This window comes from Etheostoma cragini, chromosome 4 (assembly GCF_013103735.1).
Source record: "Etheostoma cragini isolate CJK2018 chromosome 4, CSU_Ecrag_1.0, whole genome shotgun sequence".
Taxonomy (NCBI): Eukaryota; Metazoa; Chordata; class Actinopteri; order Perciformes; family Percidae; genus Etheostoma; species Etheostoma cragini.
The window spans coordinates 2567226-2592931 of record NC_048410.1 but is presented as its reverse complement, the minus strand read 5'-3'; the positions used below and the strand labels follow the sequence as shown (position 1 = coordinate 2592931).

At 42.5% G+C, this 25706-nt stretch overlaps 1 protein-coding gene across 1 annotated transcript in view; it reads right to left on the bottom strand.

Annotated features, from left to right (window-relative positions):
• The window catches only part of LOC117943814 (filamin-B), a 75653-nt gene extending 50277 nt beyond the window's left edge, over positions 1 to 25376 (bottom strand). Inside the window, exons 1-3 of the mRNA XM_034870170.1 lie at positions 25082 to 25376; positions 1039 to 1148; positions 75 to 210 (exon numbers count right to left, since the gene is read on the bottom strand). Coding sequence (XP_034726061.1) covers positions 75 to 210; positions 1039 to 1148; positions 25082 to 25373 — 538 coding nt within the window. The 5' untranslated portion in view covers positions 25374 to 25376. The remainder of the gene's footprint in view (positions 1 to 74; positions 211 to 1038; positions 1149 to 25081) is intronic.
• Between the last annotated feature and the right edge of the window lie 330 nt (positions 25377 to 25706).

The following is a 25706-nucleotide window of genomic DNA, read 5'->3' as shown; positions in this document are numbered from 1 at the left end:
GAGAGAGAGAGAGACACAGAGAGAGAGAGAGAGAGAGACAGAGAGAGAGAGAGAGAGAGAGAGAGAGAACATACCTGGTGCACAGCTGTCTACCAGTGCTCCCAGTGCCTTGCCATTCCTCCAGTCTTGGCTGAAGTTGTTGATTGGCAGATCAGGGATTTTGTGTTGGATCCAGCCCAGCAGACGCTGCTTAGGTGTCTTTGACTCCGCCTGCACCACGAAGCACAAAAAGCACCAACAAGCACCAACGGAGTCAGACAGCTTGCTAACAGTGGTCAGTATTTGCAAAGCAACTATTAATTATTATTTTCATTTTCAGGTTTCACGCCAGTTCTTGTGTGAAGTCACGAGATGAACAGACGAGAGTAAAAACTTGAAATCGTAAAAGTCTTTTTTTTGCTTTTTTTGCTGGAAAGCATTGTAATGTGGATTTTAAAAAAGCTAATAAATGAAGCTTTATTGGCCCCCGAGGTAATTTTTTTAAATATCGTATCTCACTCATTTGCCTGGAACAGAGCTGCACAACGGTTTAGTTTACAAAAATAATCAAGAAACAGCAAAGTCACTAAAAGATCTTAGTGCAGCTAGCACTTTTGTAAAACTCACATACGTTTATAATCAACTTCTATATATAATCAATATATATATATATATATATATATATATATATATATATATAAAATCAACTTATACTTCTACTTAGAACGTTGTAGAATTTACTGACGTTAATGATCGGAGAAAGGTGACCGCCAACCACTGTCTTTAGTTTCTGAGCTCACTAATTGGCGCTCTCAGTCCAAAGAAAAAGGTTAAAGGAACGGTAATTCAGGGGGTTTTCAACCCTTTGTTGAACAGAGGGCGCCATCTAGTGAGCTGAGAAATGAAAGACAGGTTTGGGACGCTTCATTTGACCGTCACTAGTGATCAGGCTGACTGCTGATCCCAGATCAGTTAAAAACATCCCCTGTTGGCTCCGGTGTGATAATTCCTGATCCCTAACAAAGATTATTGTTATTTAAAACTCAGCTGGGTTGTTACCTCTTCATCCTCGCCCTCCCACACTGGCATGGAGATGGAGTAGTGCAGAATCAGAGTCCAGACCAGACCCAGGATCAGCTTCAGGTTCCCATCCACGATGGCTTTAGAGTCTGAAGGAGAGAAAGCGACAGACCTGAGGTCAGATCCAAGTTCTGCTCTGGAGACAGAACCGTCCGGAGAACTGCAGTCATCTCTGCTGTCTGTTCGTTCTGCTGTGACGCTTCAATACAACTTTTATTTCTAATACACCCACCACTTAATATCTGCAAAACCAATTCCCAAACCAGAACTGGAGAGACCGGTTACAACACTGTGTGACTGATAACATAACTTTAACGATATTAACACCCAACAAGTCTCACTAAGCCGATTATTAAACCATATTTACATGAAAATCAATGAATTGACACCTGGATGATTGAAATACACATTCAAACTTTGTCTTTGAATTGAATGAAAATCAAATTGAACAAAACTCCACAATATTAACAGATTCATTTCAGTTCCTCCAGTCAAAGGCAAAGTGAAGTGGAACTGCAGACATGACATCTTTAATCTGCTATCAACCTGTTTGGCATCCCACCCTCAACAATTAGTTTATTTACAGACGGGGATTAAAAAAAGGTGCTGCACTGAGCCCGGATCTGAATACAAACCTGCTCCCAATAACAGTGCTGCAGGCTAATGTTACTCATTAATCTGACCTCACAGTACCAGCTGGTCACACACACACACACACACACACACACACACACACGCACGCACGCACGCAGGCACGCACGCAGGCACGCACGCACGCTGCAGAAAGCCACGTCCAGACTGAAAAAGACAAAATATAATCATTTATAGTCATTTTTTAATCTCTCCGTCTTCATTTCTCCTATAATTACATATCCTTTGAAGGGACAAGCAGACATTTATGAAAATAAGCTTAAGACTCAAGGACAGGGTGAAAAAACAGTGGGTGAATTATAATGGAGATCAATTTGTTTTTTATTTTTCTAACTTCAAAATAAAGGACTACAGAGCACTAACATCAGAAAGCTAAAAGTGGTACTTCTTTTAAAATAAGCAAAGACACTTGGGTCCAGAAACCAGGTCCCGAAACCAGGTGGGAGAAACTGAACGGACCTCTCGTTCACCCATTCACACGCCAAAGGCCACATGCTACTTGACCCATCAGGAGCACCATGGAGTTATGAGTCTTGCTCAAGGTGTGGCCGGGTTAGCTCACTTGGTAAAGCAGGCGCACATACAGTATATTCTCTCTCCCCTTTCATGTCTTCATCTCTCCTGTGCAATCAAAAGGCCTAAAATGCCTCCAAAAAAATCAACTTCAACTTCAACTTCATTACTGTCATTCCATATGTACAAAGTGCATACAGAACGAAATTGCGTTGCATACAGCTTATAAAACATTGCAATACATTCCAGGTGAGATGGAACACATCTCCGGATCACTACACAAAAGGCCATACAGAAGTGCAACAATGCTCAAAGTGCAAAAACAGTGCAGGAGATGAACAGTGTGCAAATAGTAGTTGTTCGACTCAAAAAGGCACCTGTGCAAAAATGCATTTTTTTTTCCTTTGTATGAGAGTAAAAAGAAAGGAACTGAAATAGCTAAAAGTTCAGCAGCATTTTAATGCCCGATGACGTGCAATAGGTGCAGAGTTCAGTTTATGGATCAGAAAATGACCTGTCTTGCTCAAGGACACTTCGACCCTGTGATTAGCGGACAAGCCGCTGTACCTGCTGATGCAGTCAGCATTTCTCTCAGTGTAGGAATACTGTGGAGAGCTGGAAGCAGGAATGGGATTGGTGAATGTGGCCAGCTAACAAAAGAGGGACGGACCACACGCACGCCCCTCAGGAATGCTGGGAAAGAGTGGCTTGTTAAATCGCTTTTTAACACAATTACGTCACTCACATAATGTGGCTTTTGTTGTTGTTTTTTTGCTTATTTCCCTTAAGTCAACTAGCCTGAATTATATTTCATATACAAATATTTCAATGCTAGCACAGGCGACGTGGGGCTCCTCCACTACAAAAGGCTGCTGGAAACACTGCAGTGTTCTTTATATATATATTAAAGAAAACTAGATCAGAATTCATGGTGTGTGTGTGTGTGTGTGTAATCCTGTGATCCACCTGGTGAGTTTCCAGCTCTGCTTCACTGTCAGCAGACCAGCTGTGGTCCAAACATGTTTCAGCAACTCAGGTTTAGGTGGAGCTTTGAGAGACACACACACACACACACACACACACATACACACACACACACAAGGTTGCCATATCCAACTTTCTAGTCATTCTAATCTCTGTTTTTTCTGGCTCAACGCACTCGTTTATATATTTGCCTTTGTCTATTTCAACTTTTTTCCCTCCGCTTTCACTCTCTCCACCTTTTTTTACATCTCATTTCACACACACACACACACACACACACACACACACACACACACACTTCCCCCCCTTCTTTTTTTCAAAGGTTGGCCTGCCACACCTGTGTAAGTGTGTCACGGCCAGCCGCCTCTTTAGCAAACATCCCGTCAGTGAACAGTCAGTCGTCACACACACACACACACACACACACACACACACACACACACACACACACACACACACACAGTCGAATTATGACATTTGATTATTTAAAGTTCCGATATGCAGATATATATATATTTTTTAAATATATGTAACAAAACATAAAGAGATTTCCCAAACATTAGTTATTTGAAGATATTTGTGAGTTCTCACTAAAAGAATAGAATAATAATTTGTTGTATTGTAACAGAACAGAGTAACATCAAAATATACTAAAAGGTCGGATAAATAAGATGTATTAAAATACAAACTTAAGATTTAAAACTTAAAGTCCTTTGAACAAAAACACAAAAACAACCCACAGGGACGTTGTGGAGCGCCCTCTGGTGGACAGACTGTGCAACACCAACGCTCATAACATGGTTGACCATTTTTAATAATCATTTATCAGAATAATTTATTTGTAATTATAAATAATTCTGATGAATGAATGTTTTTAAAAAGGGGGGGGGGAGGGTTCGGGATGAGAAGGAGGGAGGGGGAGGCTTGTCTCGTTTTGTTTGAAAATCCTTTGAAGAACAACAAGAAGTAGCGTCTCCCATTGCTTAGAGAGCCTTTAATTGGTGTTTTTGTAGCTTTAACCCGGGACAGTGGTTTCTCATTCTCACTTTATTTGCCTGTGGCCAAGTAAACCAAAGCAGTTCCTATTTTGGACCCGGTGTCACCAGCGGTTGCATAAGTCTCTGGGTTAGGACCAGGTCAAAGGTTTGGTTTTAATGAGTAAAGCAAAGATTAGAGCAATGTCTCGGGACAGGGGTCCTGTCAACAGTTTCTCTAGTAGGGCTGCAACTTCTTCAAAAAGTGAATGCAATACTACCGTGTTGAGTGGTAAGCATGTTTTTAATTCTGCTTTTGAGCTACTTATGTAACTTTTGGGCTGTTTATCATTTTAAATGTAACTTTTTGATCCATGTTATTATTTAGCATTTAATCTTAATTTCATTCAAAACAGTTCAGTACAGACAACACTCTCTGTGTGTGTGTGTGTGTGTGTGTGTGTGTGTGTGTGTGTGTGTGTGTCCTTGTCCTTGGCGACACAGTTTTGTGAGTAACCAGGCTATCACCATGGCAGCCTATTGTTCCCATATAGGACAAGTGATAAAGAGAGAGACAAAGAGCGAGGGAGGGAGGGAGGGAGGGAGAGAAGGGGTTACAAAAATGAATGCAGCGAGTCAAAACACTGATAGAGGAAGAGCAAAACCACCGAAACCTACCAAAGTATTTGTGGTATCCACAGACTCGAGCTCTCGCTGTCTGTACACAGCTCTAATCATCCTCAAGTCGCTCAGCATTGGGCTGATCTGCAGTCCCAAGGTCACCGTATTAAAATACATCCATTACAATTGGCAACTACGTTGATGTAATGTTAGTCGTGTTAAGTGAAATTTAAAACAGACATGTTGCTGTTCAATTCTTAATGTTAACCTGGTGCATTATAAAAATCAGCTGAGGGGTACTGGTACCATTTACAGCATTAGTTTTCTGACAATCTCTTTTATAGCCAAGCTAAATTGGTGTTGTAACTTATCTAATTTATATTGAATTGGAAGTTCGGGACCTTGTGAATCAAGAAATCCTATGCAGCCCTAGTCTTCTAAACAAAGGGACAGACCTAATGTGGACAACACTGATGTAATGTTCTGGGTTTGGTCCAAAGAACACAGTCATAAATACAGCATGCCTATGCCACCCACACACAGACACACACACACACACACACACACACTAACGCACACACGCCCACACACACACACACACACACCTGGGCAGGTAATGACAAATCCTATCAATAATATCCTTCGTGGCTTCAAGGAATTACCTGGGGCTGTTAAACACAATGGGCACTAGACCCCGCCCAGCCCAAATAAAGGGAGGATCTCTTGTGAAAGCGGCCCCTGGAGAAGTGGTTTCCAGAGACTGGATGGAGACCCTGACTCATAACCCTTTCCCACCACAATTTCGAGCGTATGTGCCAATTTGTAAACAACAGTAAACCTGCTTAACATGGCCGATAGACTCCTTTTCCATTGCTAGTAGCCGTGTATGCCTGTCTGTTATTTATTTTTCTGGGTGTGTCACGTTCAAGGTCCCAAATGTGGCGGAAAACAGGTGTTGTTAACTTTTCCTGCCACAGCTTTTTGATACAGTGCACAAAAGTGCAGTTCATTCCCTCGATATCTTCACTAGTAAACTTAACCTCTCCTCTGCATTCCCAGTCAGGCTCTCCCTCGAACCACCACATATCACCGTCACACGCACACACTTCTTTCTTTCTTTTTTTATATCTGTTGTTACTTATTCGGTCTCTCTTTCCAACTCTGTGCCGACTAATAAGATGTCCCAGCACTGGTCGGGAGAGAACAGACAAAATGTGAGGCAGAGAAGACAGAAGTCAGCGGCGGAGCCGACACACGACACAGCATCGCGCTGGAAAAGGCCCGAAAATTACCGTATCTACCCGAGTCCAACACTGCGGATCAGAGTGGAGCCGATAAATACACGTGCTTACTGCAGAGACATTTTTTGGCTGGAGAAAGGGCTATAAAATGAGATTAAAAAAAAAAAAAGTCTAAATAAACGTGTCTGGGCCTATGCATGAGTATCCATTGACATCAAACCCTGATCTTTTCTTTACTCTGCCAGCATTCATGAGTTTGAAAATTAACTGTGTGAAGTAAAAGAATCATGTGCGAGCAACAGTACGAGTTTTGACACCAAGATTAGCAAAATGCCCAACTTTACTAAACTCCACCACTAATGAATCTGTGATCTAACCTCTCCTGTTTCTTAATAGTAGAATACAAAACATTACAAAACATTCAGGTAGCAGCTTTCCTCGTCGTGCAGTCGAATCAGCTGTCCCAAATTCCTTTTTGGAAGAGCCTCCACTCTGTAACACCACAGTGTTTCTGTAGTGATTTGTGTTCCCTCTCTCTTAGTTAAACTGTCATATCATATCAATAATTTAAACTTTAAATCGGCTCGTATTAGCTTGCTGCAGAAATATACTGCATCCGTGTAGGCCCACATGTTGGCTGTTGGGTAACGTGTCAGCAGGCTACATACATAACAGACGGGGTTGGAGGTAATTTAGAAACAGTGTCTCTATGGGCTGCTGATGTTGTCCATCATGAAAGCACATTGAACTCAGATTTAAGAGAATAAGATTGGTTGTTTAATCTTTATTTTTTAAACTCTCAAAAATATCAATAACAATATCTATTATTTATATATATATATACACACACACACACACACATATATAGTGCTTCAATTGTCCAGTTTTTAAGGTTCACATGCAACTACAACCTTTAAAAAGCTCATGACAGAAATGTGACTTAAAATGGCAACCCTTTGACATATTTTGAGACATATTTTGACATTTTTTATTGTAATTTAACTTGTACTTGTTTTGTAAGTGTGTTTAATGTTTGATGCATAGCTGTGAGTATGTACATTAATATTATTTAATTTATTTAAAAAAAATTATTTTATTTTTCATGTATTTATTTTTTCACTTGTTTATTTAATATAATGTTTTTTTTTAGTTTTTTTGTTTTTTTTGGTGGTGGTGTGAATGCACTAACTGCCAAGAGTGGTATGGGAAGGGTGGTTGAGGGTCATTTTGTTCCTGTTTATTAAAAAAGAAAAAATGAAAGGAGATGTATTGTTTGAAATATATAACCTGTTTTGTCCAATTCCTTCAATAAAAAAATAAATAAAAAAGCTCATGACTCCGCTGCCCACAGCCATATTACCCACTGCCGTCAGCTCCTCTTTCATGCAGAGAGTCATCGGCCTGCAAATCCATTCACAAAAAAGCCCCCCCCCCCCCCCTCCCGTTCAATTCAGCCCGTATCTGCGTAAGATAAATAGTGTTTGAGCCTTTCAGCCGGGCGCTACTGCTGCCGATACCTGCTGATTTGTTGACCCATTGCTATGGAGACACAACAATGCCAAGGCAACATGGAAACTAATGGAGATGTGGGGGCTGGGAGGGTTTAAGTTTGCATTGGGCGAGACCAAGAATGTGCTCAAGGAGAAACGGAAAGTGAATGAGTTAGATACAAGAAGTGTGTGTGTGTGTGTGTGTGTGTGTGTGTGTGTGTGTGTGTATAAAGGTGAATCGGGTCGGAACAAAATGCCTCTTATCAGCGTGGCACACCCTTTCTCAGGAAGTTACATAATGAGCCAACAGAAGACTACAGAAATACCTGCTCTGTGACCCCAACCGTCTGCTGAACCCAGTCAGACTCGTGACCTTTAACCAACCTCTAACGAGCCCCCCGGAAGTTAATTAACCTACACCAACAACTAACCCATAATACATTTCCAATTGTTAATTGTTACCACTTCAATCAGGAAGTAAGCAATATGAAAGCAACTATTTTAACAACAATAAAAGATGCTGCCTTATTATTTCTCTTGCCTCTATTTTTACTATTTATTTACATTTTTGTGCATATTTTTTCTTTTCAATTTACAGTTTTTCGTGATCATATTTTTGCTCAATCCAATGTAAATATATCTGCTGTGCACATGCTGCACTGACTTGTTCGGTGAAAATTAAAAAAATAAATCTTTCAACAGTGTGTGTGTGTGTGTATATCTGTACACAGACACACACGTATATGTATGTGCATGTGAACAATCTGAAGCGTAATCTACATTACAAACTATTTTAATATAATGGCCAAGCATACTCAGGATGAGTGCTTTTCAATTTGCCAAACAGTGAGTATAAAATATGGTAATATGAATGAAGTGTGGTCCATTTGGCGCAAAAGTTTGATTTGGATAATGCTATATGTAGTTTTGGTTGCAGTGCTTCATTTAAAGGACATATGAAGTATTTTGCAGTTTGGGTGAGTGGTTTTGTGAATTTTTAGAAAACCAGCCTAGTTTGCAAAATTGTGTTTAAGCAATTGGTTCTCTCTCTCTCTCTCTCTCTCTCTCTCTCTGACTCTGTCTCTCTCTCTCTCTCTCTCTTCCCCCCCCCACCTTGGAGGCACAACTGCTGTTGCAGTGCTGTCCCACTGAAAACAGCTGTTCCTCCACTAGATGACTACATCAGCGTCTCCCAGACACACATGTTCTGCTTCCTACCCAACAGTTTACTGCTGAAGAGGACAGAACAGTCTCCGCCCGAGGCAGACCACCACACTGATGTCAGCCGCCCCACATCAGAGGGAGGACACCCCCTTTTGTGGAGTCATGAGATTGTTTTAATAATATACACATATCGTGACTCACCAACATTTTTTTTTTTTTTTAATAATGTATTTAAGGACTATTCATTTCATGCAATATGAAAAAAAGCAGATTTTCTTTCCATGCTAGAGATGGGTCGGACTGGTTTGTTTTAAAAAGGACACAAGCTAGAACATCTAAGAACAAATGAGATACAGTAGATCTCAGTAGATCCTTTAATGCAAACTGGATGTTCACTGTGACGGATTACCCAACTTTAGCCTAGAAGACCCCATGACGTAGTGCTCTTTGGCTGCTTTTATGTAGACCTTAGTGGTCCCTAATACTGTATCTGAAGTCTCTTTTATATAGACCTTAGTGGTCCCCTAATACTGTATCTGAAGTCTCTTTTATATAGACCTTAGTGGTCCCCTAATACTGTATCTGAAGTCTCTTTATATAGACCTTAGTGGTCCCTAATACTGTATCTGAAGTCTCTTTTATATAGACCTTAGTGGTCCCCTAATACTGTATCTGTAGTCTCTTTTATATAGACCTTAGTGGACCCCTAATACTGTATCTGAAGTCTCTTTTATATAGACCTTAGTGGTCCCCTAATACTGTATCTGAAGTCTCTTTTATATAGACCTTAGTGGTCCCTAATACTGTATCTGAAGTCTCTTTTATATAGACCTTAGTGGTCCCTAATACTGTATCTGAAGTCTCTTTTATATAGACCTTAGTGGTCCCTAATACTGGATCTGAAGGCAGAGCAGGATACCCAGGGCTCGGTTTACACCGATCACCATTTCTAGCCACTGGGGGACCAAAGACAGACTGGGGGAACTCATAAATGTTAAATTACCTCATAAAAGGGAAATTTTCATGCCATGGGACCTTCAAGAGTCTGCTGTGATGTTAAGTACACCGCTTGCAGGCTAAAACCTTACAAATCACTGGTACCATTCTTACACAACAACAAATCATCATTACATTGTAATTGGAAACTCACTGAGGCTAAAAAATGTAACGCTAAAACAATGTAAGTGAATTTTGGGTGGAAATGCCCTTTAAAACAAAGGACAGGAGGTTCATGAAGCACAAAACAGGATGTGGAGCTCCCGTGTGTGCGTGTGTGTGTGTGCGTGTGTGCATAGGTCAATGGTACAATCACACACAGATTCCTCAATGGTGAGATCATAGCCACGCCCACCCCTTATTCACCAAAACACACACACACACACACACACACACACACACGTTCAACACCCCCATCCCAATGGATGATGGCAAAGTAACAAAATCCACACATTCTCACACTCAAACACACAAATTCAACAAACACTAAATTCTCGCACACGCACACACACACACACACACACACACAGGTAGCCTGTTCAAACTGCTGTCAAGTCAATTAGTAACAATCTTTCACTCAAAACATGTATTGCTTTGTTGAAAGAACAGAAGAAAAAGAGCTTAAAAAGTAAAAGCATATTAAATCGCAATGTTGGTGAAAAAATATTGAAATTCCATTATTTTCCAGAATTGTTTAGCCCTAATTGGTAGTCAGATCAACGTTGTTTGTTTTCTTTTCGGTAAAGAGTCATGCGATTTGGGCGTGATGAATCAGGGAAAGACACGTCACTGATGACGGAGTTTTCAAAGTAAAACCAGGTGAGCAGTGTTCCCAAAATCTGCGTTTTAGGGGCTCGGAGACACCGAGGTGGTGTGGAGGAGAGGCGTAAACAAAGCAAAAAACATGCCTTTGACCCGGAAATATGACAAAAGAACGTTGAAAAAAAGCTACAAAACCGCAGGAACCCCCCTGACGAATTATGTTTTTTTAACTGAGAGGCCCCAAAAAAATTAAATCAGGAAACGTTACCAAAAAATCCATCAAAAACATCGCCAAAGGTGACAAAAACTTGTTAATAAAAGTGTCAGAAAACAGAGGAAAAAGCAACAAAATCTTTTGTAAAAAAAAAAAAAAAAAAAAGAAATGTACAAAACATAATTTTTAAAAAACGCCTACAAATTTGAAATCGAAAAATTTAGAAAAACGATGACAAAATGTTGAAATTTTAAACCAACAAAAACACAGAGTTGCACATTCGACAGGAAGACAATACAAGGGTTTAAACAAAGACATGATGATGAGAAGACTGACACAACTCTCTACAGACAGCAGGCAGTTAGCTTAGCGAGTCAACAACTACAAATGGGGGGGGGGGGGGGCAAACACGGATGTGTGGTATTTTACACAAAGAGTCACTTATACCTCAACATTGCTGGTAGTTTGTGGGCTCACACCCAAAAGCGTGTCTTAATACAATAAAAAGGTGAATAGACGGAACTACTTTCACCTGAAGAAATAGTTCCTATGAAACAGACAGCAGGTTCAGTGGATCCTCAAGGGTGATGGAGAAAAAGATCTTTTTAATGCTCTGTGCATCAAAAATGCACCACCCTTGCATTGGGAGAGGGGGGGGGGGGGAGGTGTCTCTAGAGGTGAGTAAGAACGTATGTTTCCAATAACTTGGTGAAGTGACCCTTTAGGTCTCCAGTGAGGTTTAAGTAAAATGATTGATCACTTAAAATCCAACTTTCAAGGTCTCACAGTTGAAAAGTCTGGCGTCTTCCTTCATCGCATCATCGGCACTCCCAAAGTGTGGCACCCACTGATGACATCACCCCATGATGCATTGCTGTCGTAACGACCCTGCTTAATAAGAGTCACATGAGTCATGCACCAGCAGCTCAGCTGATTACAGACAGAGAGTAAAAAGGCTTTTAATGTCTTTGATTTGGTTACTGAGGGACAAGTCTCTCTCTCTCTCTCTCTCTCTCTCTCTCTCTCTCACTCTCTCTCACTCTCTCTCACTCTCTCTCACTCTCTCTCTCTCTCTCGTCAAGTGGAAAGCTTTCATTGAAGAGGAGACTCTGGGAAGTAGAGTTCGCTACCCAGGAACAGCAAGGAGGACCTTGGCAGAGACTCGGAGGTCAGGAGTTCACAGGCCAGACCTAGATTAGGCCAGACCTAGATTAGGCTTGACCTAGATTAGGCCAGACCTAGATTAGGCCAGACCTAGATTAGGCTTGACCTAGATTAGGCCAGACCTAGATTAGGCCAGACCTAGATTAGGCCAGACCCAAATTAGGCTAGACCTAGATTAGGCCAGACCTAGATTAGACCAGACCTAGATTAGGCCAGACCTAGATTAGACCAGACCTAGATTAGGCCAGACCCAAATTAGGCTAGACCTAGATTAGACCAGACCTAGATTAGGCCAGACCCAGATTAGGCCAGACCCAGATTAGGCCAGACCCAAATTAGGCCAGACCCAGATTAGGCCAGACCCAGATTAGGCCAGACCCAAATTAGGCTAGACCTAGATTAGACCAGACCTAGATTAGACCAGACCTAGATTAGACCAGACCTAGATTAGGCCAGACCTAGATTAGACCAGACCTAGATTAGGCCAGACCTAGATTAGACCAGACCTAGATTAGGCCAGACCCAGATTAGGCCAGACCCAGATTAGGCCAGACCCAAATTAGGCTAGACCTAGATTAGGCCAGACCTAGATTAGACAGACCTAGATTAGACAGACCTAGATTAGGCCAGACCCAGTTCATTTTGAAATCCATTCCTGAGATCTTTGTCACCGCATTTTGGACTCGAGCGAGAACATCTGAAACCGCCACAGTCCAAAGAGGACAAGATAAAAGCCCCCGGGCTCGGCAAAGACCTCATTTAAACCATATATGTTTTAATCCTGTGGAGTTTTCAAGTGAAGTCAATTTTATTTATAGAGTATCACAAAAAAGCTCCATACAGCTGTGCCTTGACTCTCAATTCAGATCATAAAAACAAAAAAAAAACATTAACAGTTAAAAAAAAAAAAGTAAGAAACCACAGAAAGGGACATCCCTCTCCCTGGATGGACAGACGTGGGACAGATGTCATGTGAAAACATACTAAACATACTAAAATCACAGTATGGACAGTCCAGATAACATGACTTATACATGTAGAATGTAAATATCTAGACATCATCGGCCATTTATATCTGAAACCATGCTGGGCCTAAAACTGAGCTCTGGAGAACAGGCACACCACAACTGAGGTAGCAAAGTTAGAGAAAGAAAGAAAGAAAGAAAGAAAGAAAAAGAAAACGGTCGAGCGAGCTAGAGAGTGAATGGAGAGAGGGAGCGGCGTTAGTGACAATAAAGCCGTGAAACAAAGAAATAAAACATATTTTTTTATACATTATACATTATTTATATATCATTTCACAGCGGTGTAGTGTTCATTTTGTCTCCTACTTTTGATTCAGTCTTAGTTTTGTGCCACATGTCCTCGTTGGTTTCAGTCATTCACACGTTTTTTTGTTAGTCACGTTTTAGTCGACTAACAGTCTCGTCATTTTAGTCTAGTTTTAGTCAAAAGAGAACTCAAGGTCTCTTAGTTAAGTTGTAGTTATTAGTTAATTAGTTGTGAGATTATTTCTGATGACCCTTTCAGTCAAATAGTGTTCCACACATCTCGAATATTGGTCATATGTCATAACTTCCTGACAAAAGACACTGGTTGAATGACTTTTAAGAAAAATGTATTTGGAGTGTTACCTTTTAGTTTGGCTCATTATATAACCTACACTGCAGCCGGCCACCAGCAGTCAACATGGACTGGCTTCATTTAGGATATATCTTACTTTAATTTATACAGTTATCAATCCCCAGTGGGGAAATACTCCGTTTTGTTAGTAGTCAATACACACAGGTCTCACACACACACACACACACACACACACACACACACACACACACACACACACACACACGATATAAAGCATCAAGTCACAGTTGCATTTCACGCTCTTAAATATGAATGCACTTCATTATTTGATCTAAAATATTCATTCCACCAGCTGTGCTCGTGCACATTAATGCATTAATATTTAAAGCTCTACTAGTTGTCGAACAAGACTGTAAAACTTTCTGAAAAATGACATTTTCTTTCCAGTTTTCTTTTTTTAATTCAACATTAGAGACGACGTGAGAGATCTGTGTGCAGAGTTAACTCCCTCAACGTGTTGCAACCCCCTAATAAAGATGACATCATGCTCCTGACGGATGATTGATGGGTGTTTGGCACGAACACACACACACACACACACACACACACACAAACACACTACTACTACTACTACTACTACTACTACTACTACTACTACTACTGGAGAGATGTCAAAGTGAGTGGGCTGCATCTCTCCAGCTACCAGTCCACACTCCATACTTTGGTCCGTATGGGGACTTGAACCAGCGACCCAAACACGGGCTGCACACCCTGCTCGATGGTCGCTGGGGGTTACACACCAGCGTGGGACCCAAAGGCTCTTTGCTGACTGACGCCCATGAACCAAAATTTAAAAAAAAGAGCACCAGTGTGATTTATGTTTGAGGGTCTGAACCAGCGTAGGACGCCAGCCGAGATGTTGAGACACTCAAGACCTTTTTCCACTGGGTGAAAAGGGTCAGAGTAGTAGAGCGTGAACAAGGAACCAGTTTCCACTTGGAGGACGTTGGAGCTAAAAGAAGTTTGATACGAACAAACCGCAGAAGAAGAAACATGAAAACCTCAAGAGAGCTGAGTAACCAGCACAGTGATGCCCTGTGATTAACACACACACACACACACACACATACACACATCTGGCATTACATCTGCATGCATAAACAGAACACACACTGACAAACACACTGCAGCGTTTAGCCTTGCGTGACCTCACGCTGCTGGTTCCCAGGCTATGATGTCATCAGAACCCGACACATGTCCATGTGGTGAGGAAGAGGAGAGAGGTGGAGAGTGAAGAAGAAGTAGAAAAGATTTTCTAAAAAGAACAAAGAACAAACAGAAAAAGAAGGGGGGAGGAGGGAGGGGCGAGCTAGTCTCGTTTTCTTTGAAAATACTTCAAACAAGAAGTAACCCAACATCAGTTGGAGAACCTTTACCTGTGGCCACCCTAAACCACACCTGTGCAATAATCACGCCGTCCAATCAGGAGCTCGATCTGCCACACCTGGACGTGGATGGATCATCTCGGCAAAGGAGAAGTGCTCACTAATGCAGATTTAGGACAGATTTGTGAACAACATTTGACAGAAATTAGATTTTTTTTTTTGTAGATTACGTAGAAAAAGTCTCAGATCTTTGAGCTTAGCTCGTGAAAAATGGGGTTAAAAACCAAAGGGTTGTGTTTATAATTTAGTTCAGTGTAGATGTCGATTAATTGCAACTCCACCGCCGTGTTTCCTCTGATCAAGTTTCTCTGTGTTGTGTGTTGACAGCCAGCCAGTGGACTGAGTGTTGTTATCAGACGCCGAGGGCCCTCACACAGCGCGTTGTATTTCCCGAGTTTGTAAGAACCGTGTGGAGGCGATCCCGGACCGGATCCAACAGGTTTTAACTTCAGCATTAAGCGTTGGACTGAACCATCGCAGCTGTGAACATTTCTTTTGTTTTATGTGATTGTTAACTGAATTTATTTGGGTTTCGGGCTGTTGATCAGACAAAAGACAATTGATGACACCAACTTCGATGATTTGTTTTTGTATTTTATTCATGGACCAAATGATTAACTGATGAATCGAGAAAATACTCAATAATGACGACCAGTCGCAGCACTATTATAGTCAAAAATGATAAAATACTTGTTTATAAAACAACGCCATATAATTTCATTGTATCAGCATTTTTCACTCAATGAGAATACCGTTAAACCAAATCTGATCAAAGAATATATAACCAAGATTATAAATGGGACCAGACCAGACATTTACTGCCTAAGTGCTGGGGACATATTTTGTCAGGGACAAAATTATTGAGGTTCGAAGATGTGGAGTAGAGCAGAAAAGAGAAGAAAGAAAAACAAAAACACAAAGGAGGAGAGGAAGAAATGGAATAAGAGTGGTTAAGAGGAGTTTGTATGTAGACGAGCCAGGCTGCAGGAGGTTCACCACCGTGATTATCACTGAACAATCCTCAGAGTGTACACACACACACACACACACACACACACACACACACACACACACACACACACACACACACACAGTTAAACTTAGAGGTTTTGGGTCTCGCTCAGTCATCATCAGATCATTACCCAAATATTTAGTGAACAGTGACTGTCTATAACTTTGCGTCATGTCTGCTGAGTGGTGAGAATGTGTGTGTATGTGTGCGTGTGTGTGTGTGTGTGTGTGCGTGTGCAGACAGAGCCTCTGTGTTGTTTCACAGAAGGTAACGTGAGAGTGGCTGGGATATAGACTTTCACACACCTCTCTGCAGAGAAAGCTTCTTTGTTGGTTTCAGGTGTAATTGTAGCAGCTTTGTGCTGATTTACACACACACACACACACACACACACACACACACACACACACCTCTCTTTCTCGACCCTCAGATTGAGGACTCCTTTACGGTTTAGTCACAGCTGATTGAGGCTTTCGGCGGAGTCACGACTTAACGCTCATGTCATGTGTTGTTATTTTCAGGACTAGCCACTCAGAGATGGCATCAGTTTGCGTGTGAGTGGTATTAAACGTGTTGCAGCTTACTAAACCTGCCAGGGACCATAGCTGAGAAGGAGAAAGAGCTCACATCAGGCTTATTTCAGGCATCTCTGGTTCTAGAAGTCAGAATCCTGTTCATTTTCCCCATAGATTATGTTACGTGACCGTGGGTGGGCATGAAACTTTCCTAGTTTAATTTAAAAACAATGCCGAAGCGTTTGGATTTTGCTACAGCTCTGATTCCCGGTTTCTCCTCCACAGAACGCCACCCGAGACTCATGGGTATTGTAGTGTTTTTAAGGCTGTCAGCCAAACTGATAAGACAACACATTACTTCTCAGATAGAAAGTTGGAATAACTAAAACTGGTGGCCAGGTTTTTCAGAATTATGAAAAACAGCACACACAACTTCTGCTTTTTGATATTTAACGGTAATTTGGTTGGTTTTTTTCAACCTTTTTTCCATGCATTGGTGTCTAAGCTACTTATATGAATAAATAACTTTGAAAATGGCCATTGGAGGATTGATTGAGAACTCTGTCGCGGCTGCCGGACGCAAACAGCTCTGAGAGCGCTGTCGCTCAACACACCAGACTCTGTTAAAAAAAACAGTACTTTTAGCGTGTCAAAGTCAGCATTTTTTCCACATTAAATTCGGTAAGTTATGTGTTTATTTTAACCAAACCAGAACAGTGACTGCTGGAACAGTGGTCAGACGAAGCAAGTCTCCTTTTCATAGTCAATGCTGTCTACTTCGAATGAAGTGTGCTTTACCGTTTATTTAAATGGAGTCTGGTGGGTTTTGCGATCGCAGTTTCAGAGACGTTTTATATTATAATTAAAGGATTATACTCTTTAACAGAAAGATCTATCTTTGTACGGATCCTTTTCATAATGTTGTCACACACGTGGACTAATAATCTGAGCCTGAAAGTGGCAAAAACAAGCACTGGTAGTGGACGTAAATTGATGGTGCACAATTGCCCAATAACTTACAGCAGCTTGCTTAGCTTAGCTTAGCTTAGCAGCTTGCTAAGCTGCTGCGACTGCAGCAATCTTGATTAATGCTGGACCAGTTTCACAGATTATTGGCCCCTTACCATCAATCAACGTGGGAAAATAGGGTCAAGGTTGAGAAAAACAACCAAAGTCACTCTTTAATGCAATTAAAACGCTGGCTATTGCAATTTGAAAACTGAACTCTTTCATCTGAAAACAATGAATTGCTAAGTCTTCGTCATCTTTACACGCTTACATTCACAGTATGACCTCATTTCTGTGAACAAACTAAAAAAAAAGGAAATAGTTTTAAATGTTTACAAGTCAAAAGTGACCTAATTTCCACCATGACCTCAGCTCACCGGATCCCTTTGATCCTGTGGTTTAATGGTTGGGATTGTGCAGCCAGCGTAGATGGAGGAAATTTGTTGGTGTTTTCTGATCTGATGGTTTTGTAGCGTCTTAACTCGAGCTGTGCTCCTTGCAGTGTAAACTGTAACCTGGGAACAGTTTTGTTCATCAACCCAAAAAAAACACCACAAGTCACGCTTCCTTAACTCTTCCAAAACCATCCTTCACGGCGGTGAATCAAAACATCCAAAACAAGTTGTAAAAGCTATGCAGGCCTCTGTATCAACTCTCCAGTTTTGACCTTATTGGGGACGCTGTGAGCTGCGATCTGGCTGTAATTATCGATCTGGTTGCAATTATTAGCGTGGCTGTAAACATTGATCATTTTGACAGAAGCCGTAAACAGGGAGCTGAAGCTGAGAAGCTGGATTTAGCTTGATCACTTCTTCGTCATCTACCAGCTGAGAGGTTTTGGTTGAGCCTCAGTGGGCGAGGTGTGCATTGAAAACAAAAAGGTAAAAGCAAAGGCCGGAGCCGTGAGTATGACAGCAGCTCTGGTGTTGGTTCTCTCATCGAGGAGCAAAACCGAAGAACTGAAACAGACGAAAGTAAAGAAAAACGGAAACAAAACGAAGTGCAGGAGTAAAAGGAGCAGTGAGGTTTCTGTGTGAGTGAGAACGAGCCTCATTCAACCAGTCCTGTCGGCTATGACTTAACGACATGAGAGACCTTTGCACATTACTCTTCATGGCTCAAGGAAATGAAAAGGATTCGTGAACTTTACGGTGGTTTTGCACCCATCTCTGCACTTCAGTTCTCAGCAATATCATTGGTTTGTGTAATGTTTTGCTCAACTTCACTGGGAATCTCTGCCATCATTAGCTATAAAGTCTAAAACAGGCCGACGCTCCTGTATCATATAGAGAGTGGGACCATCCATACTGAGTTTGTTACACCTCACTGACCTTCAAACCAAGCTTTTTTACTTATTGAGCCCCATTTTAATGATCTAAGAGGGTGAAGTGCATGGTGCAGCTGCATCCAGGGCGTGTCCTAATCCACTTTTACTAGTTTGACGGCAGAAACAAAGATCCTGTGCACCGGGCGCGTGGTTGAAGAGGGTCGTACTTAGTGTCTTCGTAAATCACAGGTGCGGTTTGGGTGTAACATGCAATAAACCAATCAGAGCGTCATCTCCCATTCCCTCTAAAAGCCAGGCCTGTTTGAACCTTGGTGCATTGCTGTTATGACGGCGGATTTGCACCGTCACGTGTGTGTGTGTGTGTGTGTGTGTGTGTGTGTGTGTGTGTGTGTGTGTGTGTGTGTGTGTGTGTGTGTGTGTGTGTGTGACAAGCATAGTGTGTGTACGCTGTGCATCAGCCTAGGCATATTTTACTAATGCGCTGCCACAATAACAACAAAATGCTGCGTTATTGACTAGAGGTTTTTGTTGGTCAGTGGTGCGGGGGGGGGGAGGAGCTAAAAGGAGCCGACACACCAGCAGATGCCAAAGAACTAATGTTGACAAAATACACCTCTGGAGCCGCCTCATGTCGCTTGTGCTTTGGCCGAAATGTTGCACTTGAACACACCGCAAATACTAATAAAGCCGACCAGACCCCCAGAAAGGGCCTTAAGCTTCGAAGCCACTTTGACATAGCGTCTAAATAGTGGAATCTGCAACTTTTGGGCGCTCACGTGATCAATCAGCTGTCTGAGTGTGACACACAGCACCATGGCAACAGAGTGGCCAAAAGAGAGAGAGAGTCTCAAAGCGAGTGTTGGTGAGCAGACAGCGTGTCACAGAGAGTGTGAGTCATTAGAACGACAAAAGGAGATCTTGTCTCAACACATTTTAGCGGACATGTTTTCGTCTAGTTCAGATCCAAAATAGCACGGCGCTATAAAACACAGGGGGGGGGGGGGGGGGGGGGGGGGGGGGGGGGGGGGGGGGGGGGGGGGGGGGGGGCATTGTTTTAGGTACCTGTGAGAATATTAAACACCATTCAGGGAATTTCCGTTTAGGATCCATGGGTCTGACGGTTTACAAGAAGCTGAAACATTGAGGTTTGTAATCCTATGAGACAGGAATTTACGACGACAATCGGCAACAATCACTTGATACTGAATCTACACAATCAGGTTAATATGACACAGAATAGGAATAGATTTTTTATTGTGTTAAGTATTTTCAGGGGCATTCATGCAGTGCAAATGCAGTGCATCATAAGCAACCAGAGAGAGTTCAGAACCACAAAGAGCAAAAAAGAAAAGAAAAATTAAAAGACAAGTAGACCCAGGCTAACGTAACCAATATGTTAATACATCAACCGCGTTAAAACGAGACCGAAGGTTCAGTGAAAGTCTCCGGAAACACGAGTAACTACACACCGCAAGCTAATGTTACTCTTTAAAAGCACAGCCTGTAGGCACCGCAGGTTAACTGTGTGTGTGTGTGTGTGTGTGTGTGTGTGTACATAAGGTCACACGGTCTTCACAAGGAGGTAACAACTGAGAGCTACAGATCCCGTCGGGCCTGTTCTCAGTGTTTTCACCCGGTCCCTCTCGCACAGAGATGTAGGACAGGGACACGGCGCAGGGACACGGAGCAGGGACACGGAGCAGGGACACAGAGCAGGGACACAGAGCAGGGACACAGAGCAGGGACACGGAGCAGGGACACAGAGCAGTGACACGGAGCAGGGACACGGAGCAGGGACACGGAGCAGGGACACGGAGCAGGGACACGGAGCAGTGACACGGAGCAGGGACACGGAGCAGGGACACGGAGCAGGGACACGGAGCAGGGACACGGAGCAGGGACACGGAGCAGGGACACGGAGCAGGGACACGGAGCAGGGACACAGAGCAGGGAAATGTCCTTCAGACCGATTACAATTTGGAAAATATATATTCATAAGCTTTAATAAATTAAAAAAAAAAAAAAAAGCCACTTTCAGCAAACACTGCGGTTTCTCTAGAAGCCTTGCAGCATGTTCCTGCTAATTGCTCTAATTGCCGGTGTTTCAGACTTGCACTCTGCATGTTTTATTGAACCATAAAAAAAAATTTTAAAATACGATATGACTTCCTCACGAGTTATTTAACGGAATGAGCTGCAGACAAATGACTGAAAATTATGACTTTATATATATAAAATATAGCAAATCAACAGACTTACTGGGGAGAAGTCTGAAGTCAAACAAGAGAGATTACGCACTAGTGCAATCCATTTTTCTTGTTTTTTTTAAATCTAAAATCGCTTGTAATCTTTACACATTTACATGGATTTTTGACCGATTCACGATGCATACGTCCCTAAATATTGGACCTATGTTCATTCATCAGGTGGACACAAGCACAGCTACAACGGGGTGATACTGTTGCTCTGTAGCTGCTTATACTGTTTGGTTTTGCCTCACATTTGTAATTTATTTAATTGTATTTTATATATATTTTGGACTCATTGCACCGTGGGTCAGTGACAAACGGTGGTTTGAGAGACTTGACAATAAAGCTGACTTGCCTTGAATGTGTCAATAAGCAGCTGTTTTAACTCACATTAGCCGCTGTAAAGTTAAAACTTGATGTGAACGTTTTACAGCCGCTGACCAAGACAAGAGGCCGGAAAATAAATGAAATTAAATTAATAGTGCTTCAAAGAACTGATAAGGCAGCGCTGACCCCCCCTCTGGCCCCCCCTTTGATAATGAGTAAGAAGCTGAGATCTTTCTTCCACTCCAGCCATGACGCAACACACCTGTCTGTACAAGCAGATGGCCAACACCCTCTTTATACAACACACACACACACACACACACACACCTCAACTCATTGGCCAATGTCCACACAGGCAGGTAAAACACACACATGCAAGGTTTTGCAATCTCCAAGCGATGAAGTCGCAGTCATTACGATCCCTCCAAGAGGAGCTGCTGAACACACACACGTTAAATGTTGAGGACGACGTCATTCAAATCTCCCAGCTGACAGTGAACACAACAGAGAGTGGAGGAACAGCAGAACAGAGGATGTACAGACTCCTCAATGGATTAAAAACAATATGAAATGTGTTGAAGATATTCCTCTGCACACCCCCACTCCCCCCCAACGAGCCATTAAAACACACACACACACACACACACGCACACACGCACACACGCACACACGCACACACGCACACACACACACGCGCACACACACACGCGCACACACACACGCGCACACACACACGCGCGCACACACACGCGCGCACACACACACGCGCACACGCACACGCACACGCACACGCACACACACACGCACACACACACACACGCCCCCCCCCCCCGCCCCTGGTTGTCTGGCTCACTCGTCCTGTCATGGAGCTGAGGCATCTGACAGACTAACGTTACCTGTTCAACCATTCTGGACTCCAGCTTCACAGATTACACTTTGTGGACCTTTGTTTCCAAAAGTGTCTCAAAAAAAAGAGAGTCCCGTCCTTATGTTCCAAAATAAGTACCGTTCTGACATGCAGAATGAATGCGGCTGAGCTCTTTATATCATTACATAGAGTATTACAAACAAAATCTTCTAAACAAGTCTTCTAAAACTTGTATCTCATGTGGTTTCCCCGAGAGTGTCACGATAACGAGCACAGGGCTGGAACTAGAAAATGATATTCAGAGTGGATTAATCTGTTGATTGCTGTCTAAATTAATTGATTAATTAGTTGTTTGGTCTATAAAATCTCAGAAAATGTCAATCAATGTTTCCCAAAAGCCCAAGATGGCGTCCTCAAATGTCTTGTTGTGTCCACAACTCCGTGATATTCAGTTTACTGTCCCAGATACAGATATATAGGTTTAAAAACACAATAATATCATAATGCATAAGCATGGGGGGCCTCTGGTGACACCAAAACCCAGTCTGGACTTCATTTGTACATTTTCAGTTCTCAGGCTCTCTTCTGCTGCTGCTGTCACTCTCTGCTGGAAGATTTGAATGACTGGTCGAAGTTTAACCCGTGATGACGTTCATCACACAGTCTTACCCTCAAAACTAGTCTGGCGCAGACTGCTACAAGGACTGCTACAAGGACGGCTCTAATCTCACTGTGTGTCCAGGCAACTTAAAGGAAAATGTCCCATCAGGCATTCTGTCTGATAAGCAGCCAAAGAGATGGACGGGTCTCCGGCTAAACCCAAGAGACTGCAAGACAAACAGCGGTGATCTCTTCCTAAAGAGAAAAACACAGTTTTCATGACTTTCCTTGTAGCTCTGTCACACTGCCTGACGTTACATATCTTTTTGCTGATGCTTTTTATCCAAATCGACTTCCAGCGAGTTCATTTAACCGTTACGAACTCAGAATCACATTTAATTTTACTCATTCACGCTACACTTTCCAAAACTCATTCTTTCATTTCTCTTCTACCAGAAACAGGGCCAGAACTGGCAAAAACATGAATGAAAAATCCAGCAAAACGTCCACAGTGTTAGAACTCCAGCACAGATTTACAAGCGCCCTGGAACAGCTGTGTGACGGAGCGGCCGCGATGCCCAATGTTGATTTAATTCTTCAACCTCCTCGCTGTGTCCCCACCAGCAGAGATGAGAAAACGTCTCTGCAGGACAGACAATCTGGACAAACATGACTACGGAAGAGGGGAAAACATTTAAAAGTAATCGGTGGTAATCGTGGAAGCTCGACCTAACAAATCAAAAAGAAACAGACCTCGAACATCGATCACTTTTCTTTTTCCACATATGTCTGGGACGGCTTCCTAACATAATACCAGACGGATTTAAATCAAAGTATTTAAAAGATCTCCTGGAGGTTGTTATCTATCTATATGACAGATGTAAAATGACTGCAGTGGTTTATCTGTCAGTGTGGTGCAGCCTGGGTGGAAGCCAAACTAAATGAATTCAGATCAGATGTGTGCTCAGTATGTCCAGAACACAACAAGCAGAGGGACTGAGCAGCAGGTAAGGACTGATCTGGAGTCTGCTCTGGATTTGTGAGTTTGTGTGTGTGTGTGTGTGTGTGTGTGGGGGGGGGGGGGGGGGGGGCATTTTCATCCCAGAGACTTCACCTCTCCACAGGAAGCCAGGCTCATTAACCCAGGTGTGTCTCCTCTCTGCGGGAGCCTGTTCATTTAAACACACTCTGCTGTTATGTGCAGACTCGACACCCACAACATGCCAAACTCCATTCAGGAATCTGCCACTTTATGCTGATGTTGACAACATGACACATTTGAACAGTAATGGCTGTGGGATCCAATCTGTAGTGGAGAGCAGATTTGGTTCCAGTTCTCACGTTCGTGTTTCACACAAACGATACACCGGGGGGGGGGGGCGAGGCGATGCAGCAGGGCGATGGTCGACGGGGATAATCTGAGATTTTCAATAAAACATGGGTGTAATTGTGTGTTATGTGTATGCCGATTTGAAGAGAAGTTCTTTCCAATTCTACAAGTAGTAAAACTAAACAATTTGTAATTCTTCAATGTTGTGGATAGGCAAGGTGATACTAATCTGCGCGATTCCTGAACACAGTTTGGTGTAATGCTGCATGTACTGTATGTAGATTAACAGGACGCAAACTGACTAAAATGAGAATAAGTAATCTATACGTGTAATATAATCCCTTAAACCACGCGAGGACCTTTTAATAGATTGATTTTTATGTAATCGTTATGATAAGAAACTCGGTAAAGTGGGCAAATAAATGGACAAAGGTACGGATTGAACTTTGGTCTCCGGGAAAAGTGCATAGCCAACATTACAAACACAGGCCAAGGATTTCAAAAGCGACCTAATAAGCCACTCTTCACTTTGCCATAACACAAAACACCAAATGTCGCTGATTTCATTAAATACTAACTTTTTAAAAGTGGTTTTATTTGCTCTTGATTCTGGGTGGCAGCAACGGCGTGTAGCATTTACTAAGTCTTAGATTTTAAAGGAAATATGTATTAGATCCTACTTTGTGTATTATATATATGCCGAATTGACGAGTGGGTCAAACTCAAATTGGCTGCATAATTTAAAATAAGGTATGATGATTTGTTCGTGCGTAAAAAACAGTTAGAAATTTAAAACGCTACATTATTAATGGGAGTCCGTGCTCTCCGCGACAAAAAGGGGTGAATAAACTGGGAGAACTGAGGAGGGGGGGGGGGGGATACTTTACTGGGACAAGTCATATTAGTAACACCAGCTTCCCTGACATGTGTAGACTCCCCACTAACAGCCAAACTAATTTTGGGGGGTCAGAAGTTGCTGGTTTTGGAGCCTCAGACGAATGAATGGACCGCGGTTTACTCACCGATGGAGACCAGCTTAATGTTCTCCTTGTCCAGGAACTCCAGAGCCACCGACACGTTCTCCAGCTTCATCTGCCTGAAGTTGGGCCTCGCGTGGTACTTTCTGTACATGGTCTTGTGGCTGAGGACCTCCAGCAGGGCGATGAGCCTCAGGCCGTCGCCCAGGTCCAGCTGCAGGTCCCCGATCCGCTTGTTGACGCACTTCAGGTGCTCGTTGATCCAGCGGGTGAAGGTGTTCTGCTGGATCTTCTTCCACGGGGCGTCCTCGGCCAGGTCCTTCTCTGTGGCCGGCATCTTTAATGATCTCTATCGCTTCTTGTTCGGACTCTGGTTGAAAGTTGGGCCGGGGTCCGGGTTTTGTCTTCCCTCGGATCGTCCTCGAACTTGGTCTGGAGTGTTTTTTTTTTTTTAACCTCACTGAAGACTGACTGGCTGCTGCTGCGTTCAGGTGCTGCTTTGAAAGCTCGGATTTCTTCTTCTTTTTGTTTGAGATTCACGGGCCGTTGGGATCGTTGATGTTGTATTACTGCCTCCTTCAGGATTTAACCTTCCCTAATACTTAAAGTATTCAGATTCTTTACTATAGTAAAAGTACTAATAGCCTATCACACTGTAAAAAATAATCTG